We start from the raw sequence: 27499 nt of genomic DNA on the forward strand, positions 1-27499 counted from the left end.
CGTTCACCGGGCATTCGCCATACCCACACCCTGCCATCCGATCGCCACATTGTGTACCGTGATTCATCACCCCACACAACGTTTTTCCACTGTTCAATCGTCCATTGTTCACGCTCCTTACACCAAGCGAGGCGTCGTTTGGCATTTACCTTTGTGATGTGTGGCTTATGAGCAGCCGCTCGACCATGAAATCCAAGTTTTCTCAACTCACGCCTAACTGTCATAGTATTGGAGTGGACCCTGATGCAGTTTGGAATTCCTGTGTGATGGTCTGGATAGATGTCTGCCTATTACACTTTACGACCTTTTTCAACTGTTGGCGGTCTCTGTCAGTCAACAGACGAGGTCGGCCTGTACGCTTTTATGCTGTACGTGTCTCTTCATATTTCCACTTCACTATCACATCAGACACAGTGGACCTAGGGATGTTTAGGAGTGTGGAAATTTCGCGTACAGACTTCTGACACAAGTGACACCCAATCACCTGACCACGTTCGAAGTCCGTGAGTTCCACGTTGCGCCCAATTCTGCTTTCTCACGATGTCTAATGCCTACTGAGGTCGCTGATAATGAGTGCCTGGCAGTAGGTGGCAGCACAATGCACCTAATATGAAAAACGTATGTTTTTGAGGGTGTTCGGATACTTTTGATCACACAATATATATATTTAAAAAAAGTCAATATTTAACGAAATAATCGTTTTAAAAAACGCAAGTTTTAAGGTCAATTTTTGTGAACTTTCGGGTCATTTTACAGGAATTTTAGTGTCATTTTGTAGGTCACTTTTTAGAAAATTTTAGGTCAACAAGATCCGGGCCCTGGTGATAAGAGTTACGCATCAGTTGAGTAGATATCCATCCAAGTGAAGAAACAGTTGAACATCTGTCTCTCTTATCTTCTTAAATTCTCAGTATACACCTGTTCAGTTTCTGCAAGGGAAGAAGTCAGCTTGCATCCAGGGGGTTCAACCGGGTCCGGGTCAACCCCCCCCAAAAAAAAAGAACTTCCCAACTAAACATATATTTGTATATTTTCTCAATAAAACTACGTTTGTTTAAAAGGGAAATGATTGATGTAGCGTGGAAATTTGATCTTACACTTCATCTGTACTCTTTCTCTTATAAAAACAATTTAGTTTTTTAAATTTTTTTCTGAAAATTATGGTGGAAGTATTTTCGGGTACAGAATAATGCCCGTTCAATACTAAAATTTACATAGATGTGGCTTGTAGTATTAGATCCCTCCCAAATTTTGGACTCCTCCCAACAAAAAATTCTCGGTGCGTGCCTGGCAACCCTGCCAATGATTTGATCAGTTCTACAAAGGCACAATGAAAACCACTCATAAGAGTGGCAGAAAATAAATCGCGTGTTTTGGTTTTCCTACCCAGAAAAATCACTGATTCTCCTTCTATTACAGGCAAGGGCGTCCATCAGGGGGAGCAAGGTGGGGCGCTCGCCCCATAGAAGAAATTGTACTTCAGAATATCGAAAACCCAATAGAATTTTTACATTAGTTACAGCAAAATTTGAAACTATTTTTGAAACGTCGCTTATACTTGCCCCCCCCCCCCTTGGAAACCACAACATAGGCACCCTTGATTACAGGGTATCCTTCCGCCATGAATAGAGGGAGGATTTTCTTGATTTTTGTACAAATTCACAATTTGGGGGAGATGGCTCGGTAGTAGATGGTTTACGTCTGGTGCGTGGAGTCCTTGGTTGGATCCCAGATTGCACTAAGAGTGCTTTGTGATGGACAGACACTGTGTACTTGTTTTCTCGAGGACCTCCCGTTTCCTCCCACTTTCCTCATTCAACCATTTCATCCACTATAATCATCATCGTCTTTTTAAAGCTTACACGGCATAATCATGGGACGTAAAATTAAAATATTTGATCTGCTGGAGTATATTGATGTTTCTACAAAAGCAGTTAATAACTATTTGAGAACTCTGTTCAGCTTTATTCAGTTACGCACGTTATTTTGTATGTTTGTATGTATATTGTGGAAAGGAAGTAAAGTATTATTGTTAGAATTTAACAGTTTATTTTAGGACTGACAAGTAGTTTTCTATTTTCTTTCGCGTTTTTGCTTTTTCGTAAATGAAATTTCATAAGCTCCATCCACAAATAGACCTGACTGATTCCGCCATGTATTTTCCTTACCACTTTACCGGGAAAGAAATGACACTGTTTCCTAAAGTTGTTCGGAATAATATACCGGTACTGAAAGTTTTAGGTGAATTTTGTGTAGTTCTGCCCAAATTGGGATTTTATCAAAATTTTGTGTTTCGTAGATTGTAGATGATGTTATTGTTCATCTGACGCACATACAACTCACTGGACATTATATTATGCCAAATTTGCATAACTTGTAGGATAGGCACATCAGTGTTCATGTGTGAATACATGATTTCTGTAGAAACAAATTAATTGTTGACAAGGGCGCAGATTTCTCTGTAAATTTGGGGGCCCATTCAGATGCAGACGGCATATATATGAGGATTTTTGAGACAAATTGCATTCAAATTATGCCAAATATTGAATATTCACAAATACAGTGAGGTGGGCCACATGAGCTTTGGGGGGGCCTGGCCCCCCAGGATCGGCACCCTTGATTGTTGAGTCTAATTTTATTTAATTGAGTGTATATTAGATAATTTAAGAGGCATAAGCGAACTTGTACAATTTGACATGACCAGTGGCGTATTTAAGGGGGGCTCCCGGGCTTAAGCCCCCCGAAATTTTATTTACTGTTTTAATAAAGTAAAATATCTTGCAGAATTTTCATGTTTTCAGGAATATACTTAGCAAAGCTCCCCGAAACAAAGTCCGCAAATACGCCACTGGACATGACATATTTGTGTATGTGTTTCTCTTCCAGGTGGTTTTTGTGAATTATATCCAATTGTAATGAAATATTTGGCTTTTTAAGTATGCCAATTGCTTGGGGTGAAATCGGTCAAAATTAGAGGGGAAAAAATAAAATGTTATCTTTAACATTCCACCGTTATACCCCTTAAGTTAAAAAAAAAAAGAATGATTATGAATGTGAAAGTGAAAAATTACGTATAAAATAATTGGAGGAATGAAAACGTGAGAAGAAACAGGAAAACCCTGAGAAAACTCACGGACATGTATGAAAGTGAGTGATTATGAACCACTGGGGGAATGAGAATGTGGGAGATAACGAGAAAACTTTGAGGAAACCCACGATCATTTTGTCCAGCTTGTACTCACATTCATGAGATAGAATCATAGTCTCTCTCATACAAGATATGAGCCCTCTACCACTGAGCCACTGTGCCCTTAGCATATCAAGAATAAATGAGTAAAGTGTGATAAATTTAACTCTTGTTGGCGCACATACATAATATAAGAAAATAAATTTTCACTAAGAACATCTGATATAAACCGTCCGTTTCGTACCACAGAATGCTTTTCTTTAGAGGGTATGCTGATCTTAGTTCAAAGATTCTAGCAGATAGGACACGGTAAAGTGCAGGCTGATCGTAGTGGCTATACAGCGTAACTTATTAGTAAGTTTGAAGAATCACTATATACAGGGTGTTTCAAAACAACACCCACAATGTTTGGGAGGTGATGCCTAACACCAAGATAAGATAAAAAGTATAGATCAACCTGGGTGCACACATGTTTCCTTTCGGAGTTATAGGCTGCCGAAAACATGAAAAAATGAACTTGAAAGCTCCATAGTTCCAAACTATGGGACCTACCGTAGTCGGGTCAAGACTTCACTTAGGAACTAATATGTGCTCTGACCAAATATCCAAGTTTCAGAATCCTGTGGTACTTCCAAAACAATTTTTATAGGGGTACTTGGTGAGTACTTCAGATTATATGTCCGTAGCCAAACTGCCTCTATAAAAATTGTTACAGAAGTACAGCAGGATTTTGAAACTTTTTTTGGGGGGGAGGGGAAGCGCATACATTAGTTCCTAAGTAAAGTCTTGACCCGATTATGGTAGGTCCCATAGTTTTGGAGCTATGGAGCTTTAAAGTTCATTTTTTCATGTTTTCGGCAGCCTACAACTCCGAAAGGAAGCATTTGTGCACCCAGGTTGGTCTATACTTTTTGTCTTATCTTGGTGTCAGGAATCACCTCCCGAACGTTGTCGGTGTTGTTTTGAAACACCCTGTATATTGGAAGTCTACCGTTATTTTACAATTGAAACTAATCTTACTTATTTGTAAAGGTAACCAAGAAAGTTAGGTCGCTTTTTGTGGAGGTTTGTGTTCAATTGGCCCTCACATCATGAGTTGAATACAAATGGAGATAGGGCGAAGGTCAGTTGTTGGTGTGGGTATAGCCAACATACTACCTGGTTGTAGCAGTTCAGTTACACCGTGAACTTGCGTAAGGACAGAGTATGGGACCTCCACAGAGCGTCATAAGAGCATCCATATCGTACGAGTTCAAACTGGGGTCAAACATCGCTGCAGCGGGGCGGAAGATATACCAGGCCTTTGGTGAGGGTGTCCTGACTACGCGGATAGTGAAGCGGTGGTTTAACAAGTTAAGGACGGTGACGAAACACTCGAAGACGTACTCCGTGCCGGAAGGCCAACAAATGTACAAAATGATCAGCCAACAATTGAGGCGAATAGTTGCTAGACATGTGAGGAACAGGGACTACAATTCAGTGTGAGTGGAGAAACCATTCGGCAGCACCTCTATCAACGTGGGAAGCGCTACAGGTTGGGTCGATGGGTCCCGCATGATTTGACTCCGGGCTAGAAGACGACACGAACGGACACCTGTGTTTCTTTGATGTCTCGTCTGAGGAAGGAGCCATTTCTGGACAGGGTGTTGACATGTTATGAGAAGTGAGTCCTGTACGAAGCTCCACGGCGTCGTCATTATTGGTTAGCATCCCATGATTCGGTTCCAAAACAGCCGGAAGCAGCACTGCACCAAAAGAAGGTCCTTCTGTATGTTTGCTGGGCTGCTCGTGGCATCGTGCATCGGGAACTGCTACCAGCTGGTCAGAGCATTAATGCAACTGTGTACTGTCAAGCACTTAAGCCGTGTTCAAGAAAAAATCAAAACTCTGGAGCCAGCACTTCTGAATCGCAATGGGGTCCTCCTGTTACAGGACAATGCTAAGCCCCACGTGGCTAGGATGACTCAGGACACCATTCTACGCCTTGGATGGAAAAATATTGCATCCACCATACTCCCCGGACATTGCACCGTCCGATTATTACCAGGTCCATTCCTTCGATAATCACCTTAGAGGACGCCAGATCAAATCCCTATTAGAGGTGAAAAATGCACAGATACCTTCTTCGCTTCACGGCCCACCAAATTCTACCGAATGGTCGTCGATGCTGATGGGGCAATTTTTGATCTTCCAGGTATATCTTAGGTGACATATCAATGTTCGAAGATGGTGGATGAAGAAGCGACAGAACTTTCTTGGTTACCTTTGTGTGTGTAAAAATCGACTTCAGAGTTTGCAGTGCTTCTCGCGTAACGTGGTCACGTTATAAATGGAGATTCTAAATTTAATCACCATATCACTATTTGCTAGTAGTTACTCACATATCTCATTAGATAATTTTCGAGTTAGATAATTTGCTATCTTTAAATTATTGAAGTGCTTTTCTTATCCGATTCTTTGGCTTGGAATGTGTGATCGTTATCTTGTCGAATTAAGTGTGCTACTGTACCAGAAGACTTCGTAAGGTCAAATGAATGAGAGTGGATTTTTTTCCCTTTGGCGATCCGTTTATTTCTTCCGAGAAAACGGATCCGATTTTTCAGAGGGTCACTCAGTTACTTATTTTTCGACATAGTGGTCGTAACATTTTCTCTTCGAGGTTAGGAGGTCCTATATTCAAATTCTGCTCTTGGCTGTTTTTCTTTCTCTTTATTTTTCGCTTGTAGATTCTTCCTTTACTTCTACTTGGGTATCTGTTGTGGGTAGCTTTAATATGATCTATATGTAATCAGTGGCTTACGCAAAATTTCATAAAGGGAGGTGCAAGCACTTAATTTCATATCCTTTCACAAATGTATATATATATATAATATTTAGTACTATATGTCCAAGGACGGGTGAGGTTGATATAAAGCTACATCTGTTGTTAAATATTATATATATTGCGTTTATTATCACAAAATACAGGATAAATTCGGATATTTTCATCTGAAATTATTATTTTAGTAGGGATTATATTGCGGTAGGATATTAGTGCAGTGAGACCAGCAACCAATCACTGGTCATCGATCCACTGGTAGTCAGTTGGGTTTGTTTACATCCACTTTTTTCTAAGGCTGGAAAAATATTACATTTCAAGACCTGTGCTGCTCCCGTTGTCTGGTTGAACTGTACAAAAAGAGGCGTCCTTTAGAACTAAAACATCCTTTAGTAAAGTTCAATAAGTTAAAAAAATATGTAGTAAATCTTAAGGATACTTTTACTTGGTAAGTTGAACCAGGCGAAGAGACCAGCATGGAGCTTGAAATAGCTGCTTTTGTAGAGAATTTTGTACGATCGAGCACTTCAAGGTATTTATTGATGTTGCAATTATGTTAACTTGAAACAGGAGGAGCAATTGAGTAAAGTATCACTCTCACTACAAAAATTAACGTTTTCATCATCCCAAACTGATTATGCGTTTCGAGATAATTGACGAAATGATTTGTGTGGGGATGTTAGAGTTACAGTATTCTGATATGTCAAAATGCAAACTCCTTCATCTGACTAACTTGTTATACGAGGGGTGATCAGAAAGATAGGTTACAAAGCTTGCAGTGAAACTTGTATTTCATACAGCCAACAGATTGTACACTCATGTCCAAAATGATTGTCGCATATCTATAAATTTCTTCTTCTAAGAATATAATTTGATAATGCTTTTGCAGGGTACTTTTAATATGATAGTATGAAAATTAAAATGAGTAAAACAAAATGTTGCTAAATGGACAAGAAAGTTTTATTTTCGTTTTATTGTTCTTATTTAGCACTCTTTTCACATGAAATTTTCCACATATGTACATGTCTTTGCCGATTATACACATATTAACATTATAAGAAATACCGGGCGAATTCGTTATCAAATTATATTCCTACAACATCATATTCATAGACATGCGACAATAATTTTGGACATGAGTGTACATACATTAGGTTATTTTTAGACATAAGTTTCCATATCGGTTAAGACATTTATTGCATCATGGAGTGAATTTGAAGATTTCCTGGTAAAGATTTGAAGATTCGACACCATTCTGCGACATTCTGATGAGACATTACAGTCTCTCCGTAAACGTCTACCAGCTGCCGGTGAATTTTAGCCACAATTACATGTTTCGCCCATAGAAATCGAATAACTGAGCGGACTTCTTCGCGAGACCAGTTTTCCAAACAAGTCGCCATTCGTGTTTACCTGCAACTAGCGCCGTAGTTGGCGGTGGCTGAAACTGCACAGTTGCCAACTCCATGTATTAAAATTACCACACATGCCTCATTCCTCCATAACAGACGAAACTCCAGAAATATCAGCCTTTTAACCTTAGTTTCTGATCCTACCTCATATAAATAGTAACCCTTGATACAAGAATGATCAGTTTCAGGTTTGTTTTCAAAACATTATGAAAAATGTATTGAAATACATGGAAAATTACTTAACAAGACTACTTACACAGCATCATGTTAACTTTGCTTGTTCGGATTTTTAAGTAGACCTGATTTTCTTTTCAAGTTCCTTCTTTGAACTTCTTCGCAACATATGTTCATAAGTCAAATTTACCTATCTTTACATGTGAAATGTTTGAATTGACAGTACACATGGGCAAAAAAACTGCGAGCAAATTAAGGAATATTCAAAATATATGCACACGGAAAGTTTAATATTCGAAATGTGGACATGTGCGCATAAATGCAGATGTGTTGTAACCATTTGTCACACAATTCTGCTTACTACTGAAATGTTATTGCTTTTTTTTTTTTTTAAATACACTTATTCAAATATTTAATATACAGTGATTTATATTGCATTAACTTTCTATGCTTTTATATTGCGCAATTTTGCCACTGACTTTGCACGACTTTTTGCAATGATAGCCGCTTTCCAACGGGAAAATGGAAATGTGCGTAGGACTTTGCATTGTATATTTGATATTTTACCATAATTCGTAATTATAAATTTTAAAACAATTTATTGCCATATTATAATTGTTTTTCTTTTTTTCAGGGAGCGGGGTACTTGAAGCGAGCTAATACAGATAGGTTGCAGGATATCTTTAATAAGGTGAGACATAGAGGTTGATATTTATGTTTAGATATCGTTTTGCTCTCCTTTTTTTTTTTTTCTAACATCTCTTCCTTTGAAAGAAAGAGTATTTTAAAATATTAACATAACTTTTTTGTTAATTTGTGACGTAATTAATAAGTGTGCTTTAACTATAGTGCTAAGTTTTTATAAAGACTAATATAGTTTTAAGAACACATAATGATGTTGTGTTTTTGTGATCTTAATAATGCTGTTTGTAATTTGGTAGAATAGTATGATAACTAGAATACTTGTTATTTGTACCTTTTAAAGATATTCTTAAGCTTTGGTATGGGTATCTTTCTTACAGCATATGCAAAATCTTATACATGTGTACTAAATTAGCGTGCTTACGTTGAAGTATTGTAAAAATATGTTCTGATAGTGCAGTGAAATAAGAAAAAGTAATAATAACACGTAGTTAAATATTTCTATAAATCTGTTAAGTAGTATCATATAAAAGTAATAAATTTTTGAGTGTCTATAACACATTTGAATGATTTGAAAAAATCGATATTCATTTTTTTGGTCCAGCAGTAGAATGCAAGCATCGATGTTATTTCTCTGTTTAAAAACTTGAAGTTTATATTTCGTAGATCTCCAGATTTCAGGAAAGTTAACGAACATAAGTTTTTCGTCGCGTGACTTGGATATTCCTAGATTCAGAAAAGAAAAACTATCTGAATTCCGTTGGAAATTTTGTTCAGGGATTTTTAGGCCGATAAATAAGGGGTTTAAAGTTTGGATAGTATTGCTGCGATTAACAAGTGAAACGTGCCTCGTTGACGATATGATCAGTTATTGTTGATAAAGGGTAACTCTCACACTTTAAAGTAGAAAATATGTAGAAAAATGTGCTATTTCAAAAATTTCTGCTGTCGTAAATAAGAGTTACTGACAATACTATTACGTGGTTAAACTGTAATTTTGTTTAAATGCTTTAGGTTTTGTTTTGTTTTTCATAGTAGGGTGGCGGCCATCAAAAGTGGATACGCAGCTGCAATTCCTTTTCCCAAGTGAGAATCACATTGAGTGGGCGATTTGAGTACAATTTGCTGTAACTGTGTCTTTAGTGTGTCTAATGATTTTGAATAATCCAGTTCTAAGATGTACAAGTTTATGCTAACATCTGCAAAGCCAATAAGTGGCACGCGGTGCTCAACAAAAATGGCCGCCAGTCAAAAATTGGCTTGGGTTAAATTTTTTAGAAAACATTTTGTGGTGCCAACGAATACAGTAATAGTATATATAAATATTAAAAAAAAAAAAGAAAAAGAATTTAAAAGTGGACAAACAACCCTTATTGAATCACTTCATGTGGATTGACCCTCTTTCATGTAATCCTCTGTTATGACTGTTCGAGTTTTCTTCACGATGCATTTCTATTGACGTTCCGTCTATTCCTATCCATATTGTTGGTGATTGGATATACTAGTAGCAAACTAGCTTTGTAAGCAGTTGGGAGCAGGCACCTAGAGAATTCAGTAAGAACCAAGGACGAGGAAAGGAAGGAGAGGAAAGGGTAGATAAAGAGTTACGAAATGTTGTCATTGTACGAGTAGTGATAAATTCACGAGTGATGCATCTACAAAAGCACCGACTCCGCATCGAGATTCGTTATTTACTTACTACCACTGCTTCGACAGTGTTACATTGGTCTTTCTGGTCCGTATTCTGCTTGTTGGGTGTCTGGGAATGGGAGAAATAATGTATGACATAACAGAGTATCGAGTTGTAAATGAGGTCTAGATAAAGTCAGACAAAAAGGGAAAATCTCTTGTTTTCTGTTCTGTGATAGCGACCTATGATCAGGAAGCTTCGTTTCAATATAAGTATACAGTTGCAAATTCAGGCTTTAGTTAGGGTTCGAGGCTAAACACATCAGTGTGCCCTTTGGTCCATTGTAGAATATAATCAATGCTTTAAGTGCTATTTCATCCAGTGTAAATTCGGATCTCAAGGGAGGGGGCTACCATAGCCTATCTAGTTCGTTCTCTTTAGACCCGCCTGCAAATATATATAGTGTGTTTCGTGAGTCAACCGACACACTCCGTATACTTGTTGAGGATCTCAATACAAGAAAAAAAGTTTATCTAAAACTTTGGCCAGAAATACCTAGTTACGGAGATGGAGCTAATTGGTAGTTACTTTAAATTGGCCTCATTTCCGTAAGTAGACGTTTCCGACCAACGGCGTTGGCAAACTTTTTTTCTTATATTGAGGCGCTGAACGCATGTGCGAAGTTTATCAGTTGTTCTATCAAGTGTTGCCATCCTACCATCAATTCCACTAATTACGTATCCGTTCAAATTTGACTGTGGAAAAGCTTTCGATTCGATGAAGACCTCGGCAGTTAATTTATTAACGCTTTTAAGTTAAGCAATGCTGAAGAAGCTTACGTAAAAGTTACAGATAACATCTATAAACGACCTAATGCAAATTTCCAACCGTTTGGCTGTACAAGAACTAAAAATACAGGAGGATGTACGACAGGATGATACAATTTCTCCCAGGGTTTATACAAAGATGCGTGAATATGAGTTTCGATATCTGAATTGGGAGGACAAAGGGATGAATGTAAACTGAGAACATCTGACTCATATTAGTTTCGGTTGTGGTGACATTCTTTTCGCAAACAACTCAAAACCACAAGATATGACATAAAAGCTCAATTTGAAGAACAAGGAAGTTAGGCGACAGTGAATATCGATAAGACGAAAGTGATGTTCAACATCTTCCAAGGCAGTCAAGGATTGAAACTGAAAATTACAAGAAGTGAATACCTACGCCTATCTGGAACAGAAAACACACAGGGATAGCAGCGTTAAAGAAGAAATTAACACATGCATTGAGCGGAATACATCCGGAAGGAACAACTTTATATTGAAAAGTAATATATCAATGTGTTTAAAACGTAAAATAGAAATCAGTCGCAAAGATAGGAAAAGAATCATATGGATCAGAAAAGTGACAGGAGTTATGGATATTATCAGAAAAAGAAGAGCGTAGTAGCAAAACAAAGGCTGGACACAATGCAAATGGAAATAATGTTCGATGGAAAAAACAATTTTTGACTGGATACTAAGAGACAAGAACAGACCTAGGAAATATCGTCATACAAGTGTGACGAAATCAAGAAACACTGTGGAGTAACATGGAATATACTACTGAAAGTAGAATTCGCTCCCTGCTTTTTTTAAAGCTGTGTGTTTCTGTAACGGATAAGAACGATGAGGCGCTGAAGTGACAGTGGGATGGAATAAAGCAAATAAAACGATGGTAGATGAACAAAAGCAACTCTTAGACCAGAACAGACCTAGGAAATATCATCATACAGGATAGTGTGACAACATCAAGAAACACAGAACTGCCTCAACTAGATGGCTGTGGAGTTGAAGAGAGCGTCATCCTACAGTGGATTCATTGTGGTTAACTGATGATGATCTGCAATATTCGTCAACTATTATCAATCTTCTGCAGGATGAAGGTCTCCAGAACTCTTTTTTTTTTTTTTTTTTTTCCACAGCCATCTATTTAAGGCAATTCTCTTCCGCAGTATTTCTTGATGTTGTCACACTACCTTATATGAAGATGTTTCTTAGGTCTCTTCCGGTCTCATGGTATCCGGTTAAGAGCTTGCCTTACTAAAAGTAATATACAATTTACCATTTTTTTTTTGCTTGTTTAGTCATAAGTGAAAGGAGATAATGAAATGCAACTTACCACAATTATAGATAATGTTATTCTACAACAGAAAATATGAACCTGAAGAATTTTCAGTGTTGCTATCAATAGAAATTACAGTGTTGCCAGAATATTTCCTCCAAAATCTAAGGCAAGGCAGCGACTAGAGGAACGAATTCAACTGCATTTGATAACGTATCATGTTGTTTTGGTGTCCTGTGAACTACTTTTTTAAATTACAGTATTATTATCATATATAATTTTAATAACTGTACTAGCTGAACATGCGCTCTCTACACAACGCATCATTCGCATATGAGCATAAATCTTCTCATTCCTCACAACATATGTACATGTCCCTTTACAGGCACAAGTGAAAGGCGTCTTGATTTTTAAAAAATCGGCAAGGGGTATCATAAAGGGGAGATTTTTTCGATTATTTTTTCTCAATATCTCGCACCGTTTGCAAGATTTGAGCCTACTTCCGGTTGGAGTTTCTAATTCATGTATGACCAGTGTTTTCTTTTTTCTTGCATGCAGTGTGTAATAAGCAAATACATTACATATACAATTAATTATAATGTCAGCTATATATGGTGTTCATTGGGCAAAACACTCAAAAAATAAAGATTTATCTTAAGACTCGAGAAATGGTTATCCTTCCTTTTTCACTATTATTTGGCCATGGAACAAACGCCTGACACATATACAACATTGTGGTGTTGGAATGTATAACGCATAGTTTTACGATATGATGCTTTAGTTGTTTTTTTTTTAAATGTCAACGCTTCCAGCGTACCCTAAAAAAATGTAATAAAGAAATAATGGCCTTTTTTTTTTTTTTTTTTTTTTAATATTCAATTAGAACTGGACAATCTACGCAAACTTTCCAATCGATCAGTGAAAACGTCATCTTTCTAGAGCCTGTAGTTTCCGAGATCTCATTGTCGAAAGGATTGACCACATACATATAAATATAGTTTAAAAGAACTCGGAAGATGGAAGTACAATTCACATGCATTGATTTTAGAGAAGGCTTATTAAAATACAAAGGCTTTGATCAATAATTTTATGTCATAAACTTTATGAAAAAGATATAGTTAACTAATTTAGACGATTTAAAGTACAAATACTTAAAATGTTTGTCTCTGTTAAACGTGAAATCATACATAACCGTAAATGAAAGATTTAAAAGCCAAAGTTATAGGTTGGAGCTCAGGCGCTTTTAATTGCTATTGTAGCATTTTAATAGATAGATGTTAAAACTATATTGTTTATTACAAACTAAATACAACTATTATTTAAAGAGTAGTTCATACGATCCCAAGACAACATGATACGTAATCAAATGCAGTTTACTTCGTTCCTTTAGTCGCTGCCTTAACGTAGATTTTGGGGGGAAAATTTATTCTGGCAGCATTATAATTTCTAGAGATGGCAACACTGAAAATTCTTCAGGTTCATATTTTCTGTTGTAGAATAACATTATCTATGATTACAGTAAGTCGCACTTCATTATCTCCTTTCACTTATGAGTAAACAAGCAAAAGAAAGATGGTGTATATTTTGTATTATTTTTAGTAAGGCAAGCTCTTAAGAGTTGCTTTTGTTCATCTACCATAGTTTTATTTGCTTTAATCCATCCCACCGCCACTTCAGTGCCTTAATTTTCATGATATTTTCATGATAATATCCGTCACACAACTACACACAACTAAAAGAAGTAGGGAGCGAATCCTACTTTCAGTAGATATTCTGTTCCATTTAGCCTCAGTGGTAAAGAGGTGTTAAAATCGAATTGATTAAACTGTTAATATTACGGCAATAATCATTAATCATATATCAATCATTATTTTTAATATTATAGCCGTATTTTAGCGGTAACGCTTGATAATTTAATGGGATGCCCTGGCTGCAAATTTCTTCAGTAATTTGATGTGATTTTCGTTGAAAAAGCATAACAGTTTGTTTAATATTTGTTCCTCAAAGAAATCTGTAAAATCTGTTTTTTGTTGTTAATCCCTAATAGTACAATACAACCGTAGTTTTTTTTTTTTTTTTTTTATGTGCCACCATGAATTTCTTACTTTGGGCTATACCCTTACATTCATGAACAGTTAATCAACAAATTAAACAAACTTTTTGATTTCGCACATAATTTAGAAATCTATCTCTACATTTGTAGATAAGGATGCCTTGTTTACTAATATTTTTTATTGTTTATTTTTTCACTTGCAGTGAAGTCATACGACGAATATTCTGTAATTTATTTATGAATAAGAGCTCCCTCGTGGCTAAGCGGTTAACGTACGCGCCTTTGGTATGGAAGACCGGGGTTCAATTCCTGGCGGAAGCTTATGTTGTTCGGATTCCACGTTAAGCTATAGATCCATGCCTTATATAGTCTCGCTGCTGAAGGGAACGCTAAATTCAAAATCACATCACATCATCACGTGTGAATAAGAATATAGGGTGTTTACAGCACAGTCCAGTTTTTTAACGATACATGAGGAAATTAGTGAAATAAAGCACGACTTGTACGTCTTTCTAAAACATTACCGAAATTTCAGTTTTTTCATTAAAAGAACCAGTAGCTGTATATGATTTATATTTATGATCACTTTTAATGTTATTATCGACAATTGCAAGATTAAATGTGCTTTAAGTTGATCAATGGAAACAGGTAGATATATCCACATCTGTAAAGAAAGCAATCATTGTGGCTCAATACCAAGTTCAGAATTAAGTGTATAATTAGAGTAGGTGAGATTTATTGTGACTCATTTCCTGCCAAACTAATTGGTGAATATAGCATCTGGCACATATTTGGTAAAGGAACAACTCACAAACCTGTATGTGCCTGTATAATGCTTGTACTAAAATTTAGTGTTAAAATAATTTCAGCAGCCCCACTATTGCTTTCTTCAGTTACTCTAAAAAAAAATATAGGATCTTATATTGCTTGAATTTACATGAGGTTCAATTAAATCTATTCTTCTGTAAACATAAACCAAAATCACTGCATTAACTTTTTCTAATATAGGCCTAATTCACATGAAGTTCAGTTAAACCCATTCCTCGCAAAATATAAACCAAATTCACTACATGAACTGAGATTTCTTAAATTCACATGAAGTACAGTTAGTTCCGTTCATCATGAAACATAAACCAAAGTCACTGCATTAACTTTTTTGTGGTCTTGTTTTTATACATGTTGCTGCGAAATACTTAAAAATAATTTTTAGACAGGAATAAATGTGTTTACAGTACCGTAATAATTTGAAAACCTTTCATTTACGGCATATAATGATTAATTTATTATTACCAACTGTTTTCAGCACTACGTAGCACCTTCCTCAGCAAAGCTGGGTAACTCGCATAAAACTCACTCATTTTTCAAAATGTCATTTTGCAGTCTTGTGTGTGTACGATAACAAGTGATGGATATTAGAAAACATGGTAATGTGAAAATATAAATTTCTTGCTTATGAAATCTTTTACTTTGAAAAAAAAAAAAAAAAAAAAAAAAAAGCTACGCTGAAATTCTTGTTGGAAAGACTGATGTCATTTTGTTGTAGCTTCCAATAGGCATTTTGTGATGTTGCTGACATAATATTGACTCAAGATTTGTACGTTAAATTGTATATACATATATATAAATTTCTTTTAACTAAACATGAATTATTTACGAAATAATTATTTACATGTATATAATAACACTGAAACTGTATAATTAATAGTAGATTAATCGCTAGACGCCGTAAATAAAACTAAGTTTACAGATTATTACAAACTTGCTACGCTGACCTTAAATAATGACTACGCTGAAGTTACTTAGCAAAATCTTCACTATTAAAAGTTGCACATCCTATATTTATATAAGAATGAGACTGCCAAATCTTTACTGTTTCAAATACCTATGCCTATAAACAAAATGCTCCTTTATGTAAGTTCTGACTGACCGGAAAATCGAGTTAACTGTTGATGAAATTTTGCTGCGTTGAGACCCATACTTTGGAAAATTCTGTTTTGAGACAAATATCAGAACAAAGAAATATTAATATATTAGTGTCTGAGCCAAATCATACTTCTGAAATTCTCAGTTCTGTTAATCATACGAAAAATGTAACTGAATTCAGAAATATCATCCTTACTTTATAAAAATAAAGTTACCTTAAGTGTATTTCCTTTTCCACCATTTCAACTTCACACGTGTGATAAAGCTGTCGTAAAGGCTAATGGTTTTAGGAAATAAAAAATTAAAAAAAAAAAAAAAAATCGAACTGCTATTTAAATGTCGTGCACCTTGATATTTTTCTTTGTAGAATATTTTGAATCTGTAGAAATAAACTGAACAACAACTTTTCTTTTAGTTTCCTAAGTTTGTCGTATGGATAAACTGATTAAACTTTCAATATCGAACTTGTGAACACTACTCCAAGAAAATACATGTATGTACAAGCAATGTGAAAATTGCGTACGTCTTCCTTATTTCTTCTCATGATATTAGAAATTTGAAGTTTTCAATCTTAAGCAAGGTTTTCGACCTGACAAGTAATTTAGGTAGTCTTGTTACCTTTCAAGTGCGTAATCAATATATCAGTCATTCAAGTGCATGTAAATGAATCGTGTTTAATTCTTATGTTGAACTACTTTGCAATATTATAACAAAGTAAATTCTTGCGTTTTTCCCCTTTTCTTTTTTCAAATAGAAAGCCATTGATATTTGCAATAGTAACAATGTTGAATCTGAAGGAGGATAGTAACCTTGCTAGGGGCTAACGAAATAATTTTGTTCGTAACAATTTAGTTATTGAGGAGCATTAGAAATTAATCATAATCATAATTTATTTCATCCGTTCATCGTTATACAATAAAATTAATGTTTAATAAAAACAGCTTTTCCTCGGTTTAGAATTCTATCAGATAATAAATTGAATCAATGATATAAATGTAGTATTTAGCTAAAAGAACAGTGTCCTTACCTCTATGGATTCAAAGTAAGCGTTTCCTTACCTCCAAGCATCCTAAAAAGTGCCTTCCACATACAGTTTTGATGAAGATAGAAGTCCATGTCGAAACTGTACGCGAAAAAAACTGCATCATTGGAAGTATGGTGCAAGGTACGTCTTGCGACCTTGCTGATATTATATTCAAATATAACTGATATAATTTAAATATTGCTCTATTTAATAATTGTGTTTATTTATAAGTTAGAAATCCAGGCCTGGAGTATATTAATTTATTGGTATATATATATCTATTCATTTATTTTATTATTATTAGTGTAAGGAAATATTTAATCAATTTATGTTGTATATTTATGTATATATATATTAGAGCATCATCCCCTATTATTTAAGAATTATTCATATTATTACTTACAGTTTAGCTAGTGCTAATCGTTGCTTTTTTCCATGCTAACTTTTTCTCTTGAAGCCTGTCGAGGAGGCTAGCTGCTAAATCCATTGTATTTCAGTCTCCCTTACTGGGAAATTTCCATTTCGAGTAGTTGGCGCTAAAAAACTTTCTAAAGATTTTTTGTTGCTATTTTTTTTAGCAGGCCAAACCGTATAAAAAGGCTGCCTCCCCTATCTTCGTGGCTGTGCGTTTTGAGGATTCCTGAATGTAGGATCTTGGCCAGCCAGTCCGCTGCACTGTAAGAGAATAGTGCAGTTTGGAGAGAGTCCCCTCTAGTTAGAGACTGTAATGTAGAGAGAATAGTGATTCTACTACATTACAGATGCCCGCTTAAGCAATTGAGCTTTGGCCGTTAGATAGGATATTAAAATGATAGGGATTTAGGAAATAAGTTGTTATTTTTAGATGCTTAATCCTACGCCTATAACAGAGGCTATTGGATTACTATTGCTTGTTTAGAATGGGAGTATATAAGCTTCCTAAGGGTCTATGGCGGAGGTGAGTGACGCACGTATAGACTCGAGGTTTTGGTTCCGTCCTAGTGGTGGAGGAACATTAATTTTGAAATCCAAATGCGTTTGGGTTCGATCCCTGCTTATGTAATTATAGCATAATTAGGTGCTGTAAGAGATTAGAGATTTCTCACTGCAACTTTCATTTAAGAGAGTGTTAGAGTGAGTATTTAACCAAATTCCTTTATTTCCTTGAGCGAAAGGAAATTTAGAGCCGTGAGCAAAGGCTGACAATCCTATCCCTAAAACCAACCTATCCTATATGATTATTTGCTTAAGCTAGATAGAATCCTTTTGTGGACTTATCTTGGAGTCCCAGAGACAGGTTTAGGCCAGACAGTGACCTATGAGTCAAGGTCCCGTCTTTAAAAGCAAGGAGTACGGTCCAGAAGTAACTGAATTCTGTAAACCGTATTTCCACAGGTCCCTGCTATAATAGAGAGTAATTTGATTAATAAGGAAATTAGGATTTCTAGAGTTTAGATTAAAATACTTCCTTTCTCCATTAGTTATTGGGGAAGGGTAAGAAGGAAGATAGAGTGCATATAGGGCGGAGTGGCGTCCTGAGATATAGTTAGTACCCTACCTTTAAATTAGAGAATTCTATTTGTAAATAAACGAATAATCACCTAGTTAATTTCTCGAAAAAATCATTTAATATTCTTTGATATGAACCATATACCCTAGACATTACGAGCAAGTACTTTGTAAGGACGTAGATAGAAAGTTATGAATATTTAGAGAGTTGTTATCGTAAATTATACGGAATTGATATTCATATTTGGAAGAGATGTGGAGAAACGAGAAATCGAGAATACGGACAAGAAATTTTTTGCTTTTTCTTTCTTCCAAAAGTGGGGAATTCTCGTCCGGAATAGAAATTAAATGAAACCGAGAAACAGACGTAGGAGGAAAATGGAGAACGTAATTGAATTAGACTTGTTAAAATCCGCTTTAGGGATAGATTCGGATGTTGATCTAGGAATAGACCAAATAGTAGAGGAAATACGTAAGCTTAGAGAGGGGAGTCAAGAAAATAATGAGCACAGAAATTGTAAATGTAGTAGTTTGGATGAAATAAAACTACCGTTACCGAAGTTCTCAGGACAAGTATCGGAGAATCCATTCGATTTCCTCGATGAGTTGACAGATTTTGCCAAGAGCAAAAATATGACAATGAATGAATTGCTAGAGAAAGTTATTCCAAATGCCTTAGTTTCTGACGCCCGTAAATGGTTTAATTTAAAGTCGAAATTTGCAGATTTTACTGCATTTAGGCATAGTCTACTACAGGAATATTTTAGCTTTAATTATGAAAGCGAAATTGAAGCTCAATTGGCGACACGAATTCAGAGACCGGACGAATCGTTCTCAAGATTTATTAGAGAAATGGCATTGCTTTTCTCTCGTATGAAAAATCCAGTTGAGGAGGTAGAACAGATAGCTAAGATTGTAAGTAAAGCACACCCTAAGTATAAACAATTTCTTCATGATAGGAAATTTGTAAACTTAAGGGAGTTGGAGGAATACGCCTTGAAAATTCAAGCGTATTTATTAGAAGATTATAACTATGCTAAGCAGCATAGCGCAGGGAAGGAAGAAAGTATCCAATTGGCTGCAGTGAGTAGTAGAGAGATAGACACTGAGTCAGTCCCCCCGATTAGGCCGCAAGCATTAAATCCAGCATATTTTAGCAGGCAAACAAATGAAAAGAGAGAAAGTAAAAAAGAGGGACCAAGTAAGGCTGAAATTAAATGTCATGCGTGTAGAGGTTTTGGGCACAAAAGCTATGTTTGCCCCAGCAAGAAAAAGGTTGAGAACCACGGGAAAAGGGAAAATATTGCAGCTACGGTCACTAGATTTCCTAGAAAACTTGCTAGAGGGAAAAATGCACCTCCTTATCTTTTGGGAAATTTTACGGACAGATTAAAGACTGTTACTTGGACAGTGGATCATTTATTTCATTAATTGATATTAAGACCGCGAAAAAATGGATTGAGAAAGGAGCGAAGTCGGAAAAAGTAAATGAAAAGATTTTGTTAGCTACAGGTGAAGCTAGCTGTAGTCTTGTGGTTATGCCAACTTTTTTCATAAAAAGGAGGAAATTTACGCATAAATTCTATGCTCTTTCTCACGCTTCTATTGAATTAGTGCTTGGTGCTGATTTTCTATCAGAAGCAAAGATAGATCTTTACCTTGCGAAAAATTCATGGTGCTTTAGCGATGAGTCGTTTCTTACGAGATTCGTAATTCCAGAGGATCGAGAGAGAACTTCAAAAAGTTTGTCAACATCAATAAGGGATAACGGTACTCTTTGTAAAGAGGGAAACGATGGTGCGTCAGGAAAAAGAAAGAATTCTTTTTTATTGCATCGAAAGCAAAAAAGGAATCTCAAGGGTGGAGAACAGAGCCACTAATAAAAGCGACAATATTAAATAGAGAGGTATTCTTGTTTTGCGACTCTGGCAGCCTACTGAGCTTTGTTGACGAAAACGAAGCAAATTTGTGGAGAGAGAGAGGGGCGAAGTTTAAGAAAGATCCATTGTATTTAAGTCTAGCGAGTGGGTCAGCGACTTCCTTAGAGAGTGTGCTCGTAGAAGTTGAATTTTACGGCCATAAAATTAAGCAGCGGTTCCACGTGGTATCTTCCCTTCTGAAACCCATAATTGCAGGAAGAGATTACCTGGCGAGGGCAAAGATTGTTTTGTGTACATCGCTCCGAGGATGGTGTATTGAGAACGGAGGGATGGCGGTATGCGAATATGACAAACCTCATAAAAGTAGAGGGGAGGGAAATGTCCCTTGTGCGGCCATTGAGAATGCCCCCAGCCAGCTTATAGAAAAGATGTTATACAATGTTAGTTTAGACCCACAGAGAAAAAATAAAATGAGAAATATTTTGGAAAAATATAAGAACGCTTTTTCAGACAAACCAGGAGTTACACATTTAATGAAACATCATATAAATATTAAAAACCCCAAACCCTTTTCTTGTCGGCTTAGACCTATGTCTAAAGAGAAAAGACAGATTATGGAGAAAGTGTTAGATCAAATGGAAAAAGATAGAATTATAAAAAAGGCGAGTACTCCGTACGTAAGCTGCCCGATTTTGCATAAGAAAAAGGATGGTAGTTTCAAGGTCATTTTAGACAGTCGAAAAGTTAACGAACTAACAGAGAAGGAAAAAGTAGGTTTGCCAAGTATAATGGAAGCCCTAACTCACTTAGGAAAGATGAATTTCTATGCATGTTTTGATTTATCATATGCTTTCGCTCAGATTGAATTAGATGAAGAAAGTCAACCGTATACAGGTTTTATAACTCATTTGGGCACGTATCAGTTCATTAGAGGAGTTTATGGATTATGTAATTACCCATTTGCTTTAGCCAGGTTAATGCAAATGGTTTTAAAGGAACTATATTATACTAAGGTCATCTCATTCTATGATGATATAGTGGTGGGCGGTCAAACACCTGATGAGTTAATTGAAACTCTTGAAGAAACGTTGAAGAGAATTAGCGATGCAGGACTTACCCTTAACCCGCATAAAGCAGTTCTTTTTACGCAGAAAATAGAATTTCTGGGATATACTATTACTCCCGGTAGAATAACATGCACTCCGGAGAAATTAAAGATGGCACAGCAAATTACTAGGCCGAAGAATGTAAAACAGCTTCAAGCGATCTTGGGATTTTTCCAGTTTTTTCACTTTCGGATACCAAATATGGCTATGATAGTTTCACCGCTTACAGATTTGTTGAAGCGAGATGCAAAATTTAAATGGGAAGAAAAGCACGAGAAAGCGTTATTGCAACTAAAGGAGGAATTAGCCAAAGATCCTGAACTACTTCTACCGAAGTTAGATGATCCGTTCTACTTATATGTGGACGGAAGCTCGGTGGCTACTGGGTACACCCTCTGCCAAAAGGATGATAAGGGCCGTTTGGCAGTAGTAGCGTATGGATCTAGAAAGTTATCTTCCACTCAGAGTAAATATAGTTCTACGTATCTAGAGCTTTTATCCATTGTTATTGCACTTGAGAAGTTCGAATTATATTTAATTCATGCTCCTGTCATTTATGTATATACAGATCATAGACCGATTTTATCACTGATAAAATCTATGAAAGTACCAGCGCTTGTACAGAGATGGTTAACAAGAATAATGAGATTTCCAGTTGTGCTGAGATTTCAGCAAGGGAAGACAAATCCCGTAGATTTTCTGTCTCGTCTCGAAAACTCGCACACTGATGGTCCAGAGTTTGAGGGGAGCAAAGAGGCTAATGAATTATTACCGTTAGAAGCTGAAAACGATTCTGGTTTTCTAAAGATAGAGACAAGCGAAGGAAAAGTAGTAGACGTTCAGGAGCTACCAACGTCTGAGGTTTTACTCATTGATTATAATAGTTTTAGGGAAGTAAAACTAATAAAGAAACAAATGAAGGAAAGGAAGAGAAGAAAGAACTTAGTCGTGAGCAAAGTAAGAAAATTTTCTCTAGAAGAAAAGAGAGAAATGCTATCAGAATTACCTTACTGCATGTTAGTAGAAGAAGAGGAAGACAATAATTATGCAGACTTCTCGCAAATCAGAGATTTAGATAAACTTAGAGAAAATCAAAATGGAGATTCTTTTATTTCGAAATTCATTGCTTTTTTAAAAGGAGATGAGGTGTCAGTTTCTAGTAAGCTGAAACAAAAATTTAAGAGACTGAAGAGAAATTGTTTTATAGACGAGAATGGAATTCTGAAAAGAAGATTGAGAGTAAATGATGAAGTTAGGGATGTGGTTTGGATCCCAAATTCATTGAGAGCAACTCTCTGTGTGATGGCTCATATAATTAAAGAATCAGGTCATTCTTCGTGGATAGAAACGCTAAGAAAGATGCGGGAAGCTTACTTCTGGCCAAGTATGCGTGACGATGTACGAAATTTTTGCAAAGCTTGTGTTCCCTGTTTATACAAGGAAAATACTAATACTAAATATGGGTTTATGGAATCTTCATTAGCTGTTAGGCCTAACCAGATCTTGTATGTCGATAATTTTGGATCCTTAGTGCCGAGTAAAATAGGAGGATATAGATATGGATTAGTCCTTGTTGATGGATTTTCAAGATTGGTAAAGATTTATCCTGTCAGAAGACTTACTGCAAAGACAATGGTAGACTGTCTTTTAACTTTTTTCTCGGAGTTTGGACCTTATTCTCAGATATCTAGTGACAATCACTCAATATTTTCAGGAAAATTGTGGAGAGAAACGATGAGTCTGCTTAAGACAAGATGTCATTTTATTAGCGCTTATAGGCCAAAGAGAAATAAAAGCGAAAAAATGATAAAAGATGTAAAGACAATACTTGGCATGTATGCTAACAAGCATGAAAATTGGGCGAGAGATATTAAACTTATTGAATTTGCAATAAATTCCAGAGTTTGTTCGGCTACGGGATACAGCCCAGCATTTCTATTCTTTGGAAGGTCTTTTAAACACCCGTTATATGAAACCCAAGAAGAGAAAGAAGAAGTTCAAGAGGAGCCAGATTATTGTAAATATGTTCGGGAAATCCAACTGAGAATGGAGACTGCTTACAAACGCGCGAATGAGGTACAGAGACGAAAACATGCTGACAGAAAACAAATTTACAATAGAGGTCGTCGACCGAATCCATTCAAACCCGGTCAGATGGTATGGTGGCGGATAATACGGCTTTCTTCCCCCACTAATAAAGTGAGTGCAGGCCTCTTACCGAGATACAGCGGTCCTTGGAAGATCGAAAAGCAGTTAGCTACAAATACTTATATAATTCGGAATCAAGACAGTGGTAGAACAGTCAAGACAAACGCTGATATGATCAAACCTATTTTTATGGCCCCAGAATTTTGTAAGAAGGTCCGTGAACTACAGCCAGAGTTTGCCAAAACGCTATTTCCAAACGAAAGAGAAAGTAAAGTTGGGGGGAAAATAAAACATCCCACAGACGTAGTAATTTAAGCTTAAAAAAAAAAGATTCTTTGTGCTGTTATTTTTTTTCTTTCTTAGAGAAATTTAGCTAGTTTAGGGAACAAGCCTGGCCAAGATCACAGTTTCTCGTCTCGTCGTTTACTGTAAACATCGTTGTTTGTAGTCTAAAAACTTTGAAAAAATGTCGAACGGATTTAAGAAACCTACACGTAGTGTGTACGTTGCTGCTCGTCCTAAAGCAGATGCAAGTTTTGAACTTGAATTATTGTGTCACGTAGATGCTTCACGAAACAATAAGCGTCGTATGCGTTTTTCACAGTTAAATAACAGTAATATTAAGAAAGTTCGAGTAAATGACCCAGGTTATACTCTGAAGGACATTAGAGCACTTCAATATCAAGAATCGTTGCAAAAGTTTAATAAGCAGTTGTTCACGAAAGAGGACTCCAACCTTGGTGGACCGAGTTCGAAAGATTCTTCCAGTAATCCAGATGCTATTGTCGAGGATGGTTGTTTCTTGGATCTAATCACTGATGGTGAGGGGTTAGATAACCTTCCCTTAACACCAGGTAAGGACTTAGACTTATCAGGTACTGTGAACGGAGTCGAGACGGCAAAAAGGAAGTTGGACTTCTAGTGAACAGCAATCTGCAAGTCGGTAGTGCAGATAAACCGAAAATCAGTACAAGTGAGTGAACAAGTGAAGTGAACAAATACTGAATTAAATGGGAAATTATTAATTTTTTTGCTTGTTTTTTTTAAAAAAAAGACGGTCACGAGACTAAGAACTGAAGGGAAATTCTCCCTAAAAAAAATTTTAAGTCGTTACGAAATTAAATGAAAAATTTGTTTGTTTTTGTTTTTTGTGATTGTGATAGTGTTGTGATGAAAAATTTTTTGAAATATAAGACTGATCCGGACTATAAACTGAATACTCAAAGTAACAAGTGAGAATAATATTCTTTTTTCTTTCTTTTTTTTTGTGATGGGGTTATATGCAAGGTACGTCTTGCGACCTTGCTGATATTATATTCAAATATAACTGATATAATTTAAATATTGCTCTATTTAATAATTGTGTTTATTTATAAGTTAGAAATCCAGGCCTGGAGTATATTAATTTATTGGTATATATATATCTATTCATTTATTTTATTATTATTAGTGTAAGGAAATATTTAATCAATTTATGTTGTATATTTATGTATATATATATTAGAGCATCATCCCCTATTATTTAAGAATTATTCATATTATTACTTACAGTTTAGCTAGTGCTAATCGTTGCTTTTTTCCATGCTAACTTTTTCTCTTGAAGCCTGTCGAGGAGGCTAGCTGCTAAATCCATTGTATTTCAGTCTCCCTTACTGGGAAATTTCCATTTCGAGTAGTTGGCGCTAAAAAACTTTCTAAAGATTTTTTGTTGCTATTTTTTTTTAGCAGGCCAAACCGTATAAAAAGGCTGCCTCCCCTATCTTCGTGGCTGTGCGTTTTGAGGATTCCTGAATGTAGGATCTTGGCCAGCCAGTCCGCTGCACTGTAAGAGAATAGTGCAGTTTGGAGAGAGTCCCCTCTAGTTAGAGACTGTAATGTAGAGAGAATAGTGATTCTACTACATTACAGATGCCCGCTTAAGCAATTGAGCTTTGGCCGTTAGATAGGATATTAAAATGATAGGGATTTAGGAAATAAGTTGTTATTTTTAGATGCTTAATCCTACGCCTATAACAGAGGCTATTGGATTACTATTGCTTGTTTAGAATGGGAGTATATAAGCTTCCTAAGGGTCTATGGCGGAGGTGAGTGACGCACGTATAGACTCGAGGTTTTGGTTCCGTCCTAGTGGTGGAGGAACATTAATTTTGAAATCCAAATGCGTTTGGGTTCGATCCCTGCTTATGTAATTATAGCATAATTAGGTGCTGTAAGAGATTAGAGATTTCTCACTGCAACTTTCATTTAAGAGAGTGTTAGAGTGAGTATTTAACCAAATTCCTTTATTTCCTTGAGCGAAAGGAAATTTAGAGCCGTGAGCAAAGGCTGACAATCCTATCCCTAAAACCAACCTATCCTATATGATTATTTGCTTAAGCTAGATAGAATCCTTTTGTGGACTTATCTTGGAGTCCCAGAGACAGGTTTAGGCCAGACAGTGACCTATGAGTCAAGGTCCCGTCTTTAAAAGCAAGGAGTACGGTCCAGAAGTAACTGAATTCTGTAAACCGTATTTCCACAGGTCCCTGCTATAATAGAGAGTAATTTGATTAATAAGGAAATTAGGATTTCTAGAGTTTAGATTAAAATACTTCCTTTCTCCATTAGTTATTGGGGAAGGGTAAGAAGGAAGATAGAGTGCATATAGGGCGGAGTGGCGTCCTGAGATATAGTTAGTACCCTACCTTTAAATTAGAGAATTCTATTTGTAAATAAACGAATAATCACCTAGTTAATTTCTCGAAAAAATCATTTAATATTCTTTGATATGAACCATATACCCTAGACATTACGAGCAAGTACTTTGTAAGGACGTAGATAGAAAGTTATGAATATTTAGAGAGTTGTTATCGTAAATTATACGGAATTGATATTCATACTTGGAAGATTATTAGCCTAAGAGAATATGAATAGCATTTTTTTTTCTTCCAATGGTAACTCTGTATTTAAGTAGTTAATATGCATCCCATCGTTTCTTTCAGTAATTATGATAACGTTTCGTGTTTGCTTTCTACAACTTTCATGTATCTCCGTCGTGTGTTAGTAATACTGTGTATGTATACCTCAATTCAGTCTACGGATTTCTAACTAAAATTTAGAATCCTTTTTAAGATACATGTTATCAATTGTTTGTTTTAGTGTAAAAATAAAATTGCGTTAAGTATTTGAATTTTGTGCAAATCAGAAAGAAATACAAGTAAAAAAGCTAGTATTCACCGCAAAACCAAAATATTCCTTTAAGTAGCGCTTTTAGAAAGCCCGGTTCGGAAAATACCACTTAAAGGAATACTTTGGTTTGCGATGAGTACTAGCTTTTTGTACTTATATTTCTTTCTAAATATAATCACCACTTGCAATACACAGTGATATAAAAATTTCATTCACATAAGACAAAGGATGTCGAGTAGTGATTTGTGGAAAGTTTCTTTAATATCATTTTCGTGTATAGTCCCGTTCTTGACTATGAGCTTCATTTGTAATTTCGACAAACATTTCGAATTCTGTTTTGGTTCAAAATAATACGTATCACCTGAACCTTCTCAATTAGACATTTTGTATTAAAACTTTTCATGCTTGTGCCCACACTCATTCTAAAACTATTTAATTCCGAATGGAATTGTGTTTTCAAACAAAATTTTTTTGTCAGTGCTACTGAATCGCTTTTTGATCCCATCATTTATTGTCTATGGTAATTTTGATACCTGTTGTTTCTGTGTTATTAGAACAGTGTACCTAATAATGCTGTTAGGAGCACTTTTTTTTCTGAATTTTCTTTTTATGCTATATGCTGACAGTTCATGTTAATTTCTTAAAAACACTTGCTCTTCAATAATCTTGAGAGTGAAAGTTCAAAAATAAACACAAAACAATACTGAAATATCAATTAGTGCACTTAGACAATTATCTAC

General features: G+C 35.9%; 1 protein-coding gene across 5 annotated transcripts in view; it reads left to right on the top strand.

Moving 5' to 3' along the window:
- The window catches only part of aralar1 (calcium-binding mitochondrial carrier protein aralar1), a 321349-nt gene that overhangs the window by 186425 nt on the left and 107425 nt on the right, over positions 1-27499 (top strand). For all 5 annotated transcript variants that reach the window (XM_081749350.1, XM_081749352.1, XM_081749355.1 and 2 more), the window contains one exon: positions 8226-8282. In XM_081749350.1, coding sequence (XP_081605476.1) covers positions 8226-8282 — 57 coding nt within the window. The remainder of the gene's footprint in view (positions 1-8225; positions 8283-27499) is intronic.

The sequence above is a fragment of the Thermobia domestica genome, chromosome 2, assembly GCF_964235325.1.
Source record: "Thermobia domestica chromosome 2, izTheDome1.hap1.1, whole genome shotgun sequence".
Taxonomy (NCBI): domain Eukaryota; kingdom Metazoa; phylum Arthropoda; class Insecta; order Zygentoma; family Lepismatidae; genus Thermobia; species Thermobia domestica.